The 7,433-nt window shown below is 67.9% G+C and overlaps 2 protein-coding genes across 3 annotated transcripts; both read left to right on the top strand.

Moving 5' to 3' along the window:
- Positions 1-451: 451 nt before the first annotated feature.
- On the top strand, positions 452-3,137 carry LOC128148370 (uncharacterized). Its single transcript, XM_052802120.1, has 2 exons — positions 452-711; positions 1,996-3,137. The coding sequence occupies exons 1-2, from the start codon at positions 550-552 to the stop codon at positions 3,112-3,114; spliced, it is 1,281 nt and encodes a 426-aa protein (XP_052658080.1). The 5' UTR covers positions 452-549; the 3' UTR covers positions 3,115-3,137.
- Positions 3,138-3,445: 308 nt separating this feature from the next.
- On the top strand, positions 3,446-7,354 carry DOHH (deoxyhypusine hydroxylase). Of its 2 annotated transcripts, none has more exons than XM_052802122.1 (5): positions 3,446-3,557; positions 4,663-4,992; positions 5,375-5,451; positions 5,645-5,882; positions 6,900-7,354. In XM_052802122.1, exons 2-5 carry the CDS (start codon positions 4,719-4,721, stop codon positions 7,214-7,216), a joined length of 906 nt encoding a protein of 301 aa, XP_052658082.1. In that variant the 5' UTR covers positions 3,446-3,557; positions 4,663-4,718; the 3' UTR covers positions 7,217-7,354. The 2 variants fall into 2 exon arrangements, with proteins under 2 accessions (XP_052658082.1, XP_052658081.1); XM_052802121.1 differs by lacking the exon at positions 3,446-3,557 and adding an exon at positions 4,154-4,256.
- The last annotated feature ends 79 nt before the right edge of the window (positions 7,355-7,433 follow it).

Genomic DNA, 7,433 nt, shown 5'->3' with positions numbered 1-7,433 from the left:
CGCTCCGGTGCCCCCGTAGCCCAGCGCCGGCTTCCCACCGACGGCCCGCCCCGCAGCCCCCGGCCGGTCGGGGCTGGGCCCCCGCAAGCCGCGGGCAGGCGGCTCCCCGGTGCCAACCGGGCGCCTCTCTGACGTTCCCCTCTGCGTCATTTACGGCAACGCCAGGAAGCGGCGGCGGCGGCGGCTAACGACCGGCCACCGGCGGCGGCGGGCCCGGGGCATCCCTTTCGCAGAGCCCCGGCCGCCTCGCAGGCGGCGTACCCCGCCGTTCCCCGTTCTCTCGCGGGGTGCACAAGGCCCCCGTCCCGTCCCGCCGGGGGGCTCTGGGGGGGTTCCGCTCCGCCGGAGCGAGTCATCGTCCCCCGCCGCCGCCGCGGCGCCCGACCCGGCCCTTCCCAGCCCTCCCGCAGCTCGGTCGCCGGTCCGGCCTCGGCCCGGGGCAGCCCCGCAGCCTCGCCCCGTCCGCGGCGGCGGCGGCGGCCCCGCCCCGGCCCCGCCGTGACCCCGCGGCCGATCACTTCCAGGGCGGCCCCGGCTCCCGATTTGAAAATGCAGGAGCGGCTGCTGGTGCTGCTGTGCGCGCTGGCGCGGCGGCGGCGGGCGGGCGGGCGGCGGGCCATGGCCGGAGCCGGAGCCGGGGCCTGGGACGGGCCGCAGCGGCGCGCCTGGCTCCGGCACTACTACAGCCAGCGGCAGAAGCGCCTCATGACGGTGACCGGGGACGGGAGGGGCGCGGGGACCCGGGGGGGGGGGGGGGGGCGACCGGTGGGGGCCGGGAAGGACGCGGAGGCGCCAAGGAGGGGACCGGGGGGGCCGCGACCCGCGGGGAGGGGGTGGCGGGGGACACGGGAGGACGCGCAGGCCGCGGGGACACAAAGGACGTGGGCGACGTGTGGGATGTGAAACGGGGGCAGGAAGGACGGGGGACGCGAAGGACACGGGGGGGGACAGAAAAAAGGGGGAACGGGGGTGATGTGCAGGGGACAGGGTACGGGGATGGGGGGGCTCGGGGGGGGACATACGGAGGTCACAAGGGGACACGGGCCACAGGGCCACGTGGTGCTGGATATGGGGGACACGAAGGACATGGGGGGGGACACAGGCCACGGGGACACAAAAAATGGGGAACACGGGGATGTGCAGGACACAAAGTACGGGGATGGGGGGACACAGAGGTCACAAGGGGGCACGAGCTGCAGGGCCACATGGTGCTGGACATGGGGGACACGAAACACAGGGACACAAAGGACACGGGGGGGGGACACACATGGAGGTCACAAAGGGTAGGGAACATGGGGCTCTGTGGGAAAGGAAGGACGAGGGGACACAAAGGACACGGGATGTGAACCCAGGCAGAAAGGACAGGGGATGCAGAGGGCACAGGGATGTGACATCAAAAGTGGGGGACACAAAGGATGGGGGCTGTGAAGGGCCTGCGGACACGTGGCAGCGAGGACAAGCTGTTGGGGGGGAATGCAGGGAAGCCGCTTCCCTGGGCAGTTGCCAAGGAAGGTGAAAAAAGCCTCTTTTCAGCTAGAAGATGTTTTTTAGAATTTAGGAACAGAAAAACAATTCCTGTGGAGGGGCCAGGAGCACGGGCACTCGCTCCCTCTTTCAAGTCATGACCCAGCCCACAGTTCACCTGGTTGCAGGAAAGCCAGTAATACCTGTTAAAAAATAAAACCGCAGAGCAAGTGGCTGCCCCGAAAGGGGACTCCTCCGGAAGGCTCCTCGTCTGCGGCACCTGGGCACCTTGTCCAGGGCCACAACTCTCGCCTGGTGGCTTTGCCATGGGGTTTCCCAGGAACAGGAAAATTTGATGCGGTGGTAGTGCCGGTTGGGACCGCTGGCCACATGGCACTGGGTGTCCTCCCTGCCTTGAGCAGGTCACTTGAGCTGGGTGGTCGTCAGAGGAGGGGGGGTCCCAGTGAAGCACGGGGTGGGGACCCGGGAAGCGCTGTCTCATGCCCCTCTTGTCTCCCTGCCACGCTGCAGCTCCTGATCGCTCGCCGGAGGAGAACCAGCTGCTACTTCTACCCCCGCGCCTGGCCCAGCGTCAGGAGCGCAGACTGGTGGGAGCGGGTGGTCCTGAAGGAGTTTGGACCCCAGGACTGGCTGGAGAAGTTCCGGATGTCCAAGGAGACCTTCTTCTATGTCTGCAACCAGCTGCGGCCTGGACTGGCTCCGCACAGCGCCCACTTCCACCCCACCCTGCCCCTGGAGAAGAGGGTGGCCGTGGCCCTGTGGCACTTGGCCACCAACGTAGAGTACCAGACTCTCAGCCCGCTCTTTGGCGTGGGGCCCTCCACGGTGCAGACGTGCGTCCGGGAGGTGAGCTACGCCGTCGTCTTGCTGCTGAAGCCCCTCTACCTCCGGCTGCCCAACGAGAAGGAGCTGGAGAACATGGTGCGCATCTTCCGCACCCGCTGGGGCTTCCCACACTGCATCGGCGCCCTGGACAGCCTTCACATCCCCATCCACCCGCCCCTGCGCCTCAGCGCCGACTACTGCAACGGCCAGGGCTGGCACTCCATCCTGACGCAGGCCACCGTGGACGGGCTGGGCCAGTTTTGGGACGTCTCCACCGCTTTCCCCGGCAGCATGGAGAACAGCGCGGTCCTGGAGAGCTCCAGCCTGTGGGTGCTGGCCAAGGAGGGCCGGCTGTGCCCCAACCCACCCAAGCACTTCATGGGGAAGGCACAGAAGTACGTGCTGCTGGGCGATGCCACCTACCCCTTGCAAGACTGGATCCTCAAGCCCTACCAGGAGGATGAGAACCTCACCCAGCGGCAGCTGCAGTTCAACTACCGCCTGAAGCGGGCACACAGCGTGATCGAGAACGCCTTCCTGCGCCTGAAGGCACGCTGGCAGATCCTCCTGAAGTGCGACGACTGCAGCCTGGAGCTGCTGCCCACCCTCGTCCTCGCCTGCTGCATCCTGCACAACGTCTGTGAAGCCCACGACAACCCCTTCAACGAGGAGTGGCTGGAGGGCACTGAACCGACCGAGTTGCCCAAGCCCTGCCAGCCCGCACCTGCCGCCATGGAGGACGGCCGGGCCGAGCAAGTGCGCGAGCTGATGTGCCAGTACTTCGAGAGCTGTGGGGAGGGCTGACGGGGCCGGGGGTGAGAAGCAGCCCTGCGCGTCCTTGCTCACGGACTTCCCACAGACTCCGGCGAATGTTGTTGGCCCGGCAGCACCCGGCTGTTCGGCGAAGGACTGCACCTTCTCGCCTCTGCCGAAGGCTGCCGGCAGAGCAAGGAAGGCTGCCGGCCGTTCCTGGGTCGGGGAGGGGGGGGCGGCTGTGTCACGCTCGTGCTGGTTTTGCCGCACTGATTTCAGGCAGTGGAATGTATTTTGTGCCCTTGCTCTCTTCCAGGGTTTAAGCGGTCTGGTGGTGTGTTGTGTGCCGCACGAGTAAAGCGGGGATCGGGGCTGGGCGAGGGAGAGGGCTGCCTGGGTCTCGCTTTCCTGGGATCACGCCTCTGTCCCGAGGCCCCTCCGCCAGGCCGAAACCAGTAGGAGGCTTGAAATAAGAAGGCAAAACCCCTTTGAAGGTACGAAACTCGCTGCGTAAACATGCTTGGGAGGGGAAGGGAAGGAAGAGGCAGAGCAGCGATTTGCCGGGGGGCTGGCACCAGCCTGGGATGAAACGGCATCTGCAAGCTCCGGCCCTGCCGCTGCCCTCGGGGGGAGTGGGCTGAGCCGCCGCAGCCCCGCGTCCTGTCCCTCCTCGCTCCCCTCCGGAGGGGTTTCCCGTCAAGGCCCGTGGCTCGGGCCCCCGAGGTCCCTCCCCGTCCCACCGGCCGGCTCTGGCCTTTGCTCCCACCGCCCCCGGCTGCGTCGTCAGCAGAAACGGGCGGCTCTGCCCGCCCCCCACCGCATGGCCTGGGGAGCCCAGCGGCTCCGGTCGGTTCCCCTGCCCGCCCCGGGCCACCGGCGCTTTGGGGACGGCCCAGGCCGGTCCCGCCGTGCCGCCGCTCCCGCGGGGCTCGCCGGGGCCCGCAGAGGCGGCGGGGGGGGGGGGGCAGGAGTGGGGCAGCCCCAGCGCCCCGGGCCTGCGCTCCGCCGCCACTGCGCATGCGCCGCCACCGACCCCGTTTCCCCCCGGCCGCTCCCACTTGGAAGGAGAGGGGGGAAGGCAGCACCCCCCCCTTGACGTGGGCGGGCTCGGGGCGGCTCCTCCCCCCCACCCGGAAGCGCGATGGTAGGAGCCGCCGGCGCGGTCACGTGAGGGAGCAGCATGGCGGCGCGCGGTGAGTGCTGGGACCGGCCCCGGGCGCGTCCGGCCGCCGGCTCGGGCCGTTCCCGCTCTCCGGTTCCCTCCGTCCCGTCGGGGCCTGGCCCGGCGGCTCTGGCTGAGCGGGGCTGGGCTGGCACGGTCGCAGCGGGAGGCGGGGAGGAGGAGGGTCGGTCCGTGTCGGGCCCGGGGATCCGGTCAAGCTGGGTTCCGGGCGCTTCCCGTGGGGTCAGGCCCAGCCCCGGGGCCCGGTTCTGCTTGGTCCGCCGGCACGGGGCCGGGGCTGGGGCTCGCTCTTCGCCCCCGCGGCAGCTGCCGGTTCGGGCTGCCGCCCTCTCTGCCGCCGCCCCGGGCTGAGGGAGCGGCTGGGAGCGCCCCGGGACCCCCTGAACCCCCCCACCCTCACCCGCCCCCCCCCGCAGGAGTGTGACCGGAGGGACCCCCACCAGAGTCCCGAGTGCCACCGGATCCCGGCGCCATGGTGACCGAGCAGGAGGTGGAAGCCATCGGCCGGACGCTGGTGGACGTGGCCCAGCCCCTGCCCGCCCGGTTCCGGGCCCTCTTCACCCTGCGGAGCCTGGGCGGCCGCACCGCCGTGGACTGGATCAGCCGGGCCTTTGGGGACAGCTCTGCGCTGCTGAAGCATGAGCTGGCCTACTGCCTGGGCCAGATGCAGGACGAAGCAGCCATCCCCGTGCTCACCCGGGTGCTGGAGGACACCGGCCAGGAGCCCATGGTCAGGCACGAGGCGGGTACGACGGCAGCTCCTGCGGCCGTGGGGGCAGTGGAAGGGTCCAGCCCACAAGTGGGACTTGCGGGTGCTTCCCCCCATACCAAATGGCTGGTTATGGCCTGATCTGGCTTGGGTGTCATGGCTTGGAAATTCCTGAGGCGTGTAACCACCTCACCGCATCCCTGGCCGGCCCTGGCTGGACTGGTTGGCCGAACCTTCCCCTTCCTGCTGGCCGGGCTAGCTCCTGCCATGTTTATTTGCCTGGCTGTCTCATTTAGGTTCGGTCAGAGTCAGACTTGTGTCCCCACTCCAGAGCGGGGCGAGGCTTTGCCGGAGGACACAGCAGGGTCTTCCTCCTCATGTAGGCACCTTGATAACATCCTGACACCTCCTCCCTTCAGGTGAAGCCCTGGGTGCTATCGGGAATCCCAAGGTGCTGGATATCCTGAAACGCTATTCAGAGGATCCCGTGGTTGAGGTGAGGCTCTTGGGGGGAGTCATTTCCCCTGGGGTGCAGCACTGCTGGTCCAAGAGGATGAGGCAGGGACAGGGACACCATGAGTGGCATCTTGCTGTGTGTTGGCGCCCAGCCGCTGCCGGGAAGCCCTGGGCACCCTCCCAGCGCCATATGGTGCTGTCCCTCAGCCAGAGCTGTGTCCCCGTCCCTGCAGGTGGCGGAGACGTGTCAGCTGGCAGTGAGGAGGCTGGAGTGGCTGCAGGAGAACAAGCAGGAGCCGGGCGCCAGCCCCTACCTCTCCGTGGATCCTGCTCCCCCTGCTGAGGAGACGGACGTCGCCAAACTCCGCGAAACCCTCCTGGATGAGTCACGCATGCTGTTCGACCGCTACAGGGCCATGTTTGCCCTGCGAAACCTGGGGGGCCAGGCTGCTGTGCTGGCGCTGGCGGATGGTAAGGGCCAGTGTGAGGCTGCCTATAGTCTCCTCTCGCTGTAAATCTGTACAGGTTAATCTGGGATTGGCCCTTCCCAAATCCAGGGCTGCCAGAACTGCAGGGCTTCACTTAAGCTCGTCACACATTTGTTTCTGGAGCTGCTGTCCCCCTGCTTGCTTGCAAGAGCCACTTTGCAAAGTGCTCTGTCACTCTCTGGTGTTTCACAGCCCCCTCACCATCCTCCAGGCCCCCTTGCTCCATGGGTTTGGGTGGGAGAGGGCACAGTCTGTAATGTTGGCTTGGGACCAACGAGTCTGACCTGGTGTCTCCTGGTGGGACCTGGCCCCAGGGTGTCAGGGTCCTGCTCTCCCGTCCTGGAAAGTCAGAGGCTGCCAACCTTGTCCTGGGGTTTGGGAATAGCTCTGGAGAGGGGAGTGAATGTCTCCTGAGTGGGGAAGGGGCAGACCACAGCCCAGGAACCATTTGGACCCAGCCCAAGGGAAGTGGACGAGGCTCTCCAGCCATCTGGGACGAGCCGAGGGCATGTCTGCACCGTGAGAGAAGGCGTGCGGGGATCTGTGAGCTCCCGCTACGGCTGTTCAGTCCCGCAGCACGGGAGGGCTTGAGGCTGTGGCTGTGCTGCCAGTCTGCCCCAGGCAGATCGTGCCGGTGGGGCAGGGCCCATGGGCGGCGCAGGCTCCCCGGGGTAGGTGAGGATGTCCGCAGCTCTGCCGGGAGGGCGGGTGCCACCGTCACAAGATGGCCTCCCTATGCCGCCGGGGCATGGCTGCGGGCCTGCGGTGCCGGGGCTGCCCTGGCTGTGCAGGGTCAGGGAACGGGGTGGGACAGTCTTTCCTGTAGGTGTTTTGTCCCCTTCCCCAGAAGCCCCAACAGGTCTGGGGAGACGACCGCTGGCTCTAACCCCCAGACCAGCCTGCCCCATGGCTTCCCGCAGCTTTTGGGTGGGGGGCACCGGCCAAGTATCCCAGTGCACTTTGGGGGCCGTGGTGGCTCACTCTCGCATCTTCCCCGCAGGACTGCGCTCCGGCAGCGCCCTCTTCCGCCATGAGATCGGCTACGTGCTGGGCCAGATGCAGGATGAGGCCTGCGTCCCGCAGCTGACAGCCGCGCTGCGCAGCCGCACCGAGAGCCCCATGGTGCGCCACGAGTGCGCCGAGGCCCTGGGCTCCATCGCCCGCCCCTCCTGCCTGGAGACCCTGCGTGCCTTTGCCCATGACGAGGAGCGGGTGGTGCGGGAGAGCTGCGAGGTGGCGCTGGACATGTACGAGTACGAGAACGGCACCCAGTTCCAGTACGCCGACGGGCTCTGCAAGCTGCAGGCCTCCGCCTGAGCCCCAGCTGAGGGGGGGGCACAGGGCCCGCTGTCATGGCCGCCTCCGTCGACATGGATCCCTGCCTTGCTGCGGCGGAGGTGGAGGAGGAACTGGATTTGCTTTCTGGCACAATTACAGCTGCCTTCTCCCTCCAGATCCAGGCTGAGCTGCTACTTGCCCCCCTCCCTCTCGCCACCCCCCATTTCCTGGATCTGCCCCTTTTTCCCTGCCAGGA

This window comes from Harpia harpyja, chromosome 11, assembly GCF_026419915.1.
Source record: "Harpia harpyja isolate bHarHar1 chromosome 11, bHarHar1 primary haplotype, whole genome shotgun sequence".
NCBI classification, from domain to species: Eukaryota; Metazoa; Chordata; class Aves; order Accipitriformes; family Accipitridae; genus Harpia; species Harpia harpyja.
This window is presented reverse-complemented; position numbering and strand designations above follow the sequence as displayed.

What these genes read in the sequence shown, in the direction of transcription:
- LOC128148370 (XM_052802120.1), top strand. Translation starts at nt 550, where the DNA reads ATGCAGGAGCGGCTGCTGGTGCTGCTGTGCGCGCTGGCGCGGCGGCGG. An exon ending in GGCAGAAGCGCCTCATGACG is followed by an intron (nt 712 to 1,995) that starts GTGACCGGGGAC and finishes GCCACGCTGCAG; the next exon opens with CTCCTGATCGCTCGCCGGAG.
- DOHH (XM_052802122.1), top strand. Translation starts at nt 4,719, where the DNA reads ATGGTGACCGAGCAGGAGGTGGAAGCCATCGGCCGGACGCTGGTGGAC. An exon ending in CATGGTCAGGCACGAGGCGG is followed by an intron (nt 4,993 to 5,374) that starts GTACGACGGCAG and finishes TCCTCCCTTCAG; the next exon opens with GTGAAGCCCTGGGTGCTATC. An exon ending in CAGAGGATCCCGTGGTTGAG is followed by an intron (nt 5,452 to 5,644) that starts GTGAGGCTCTTG and finishes CCGTCCCTGCAG; the next exon opens with GTGGCGGAGACGTGTCAGCT.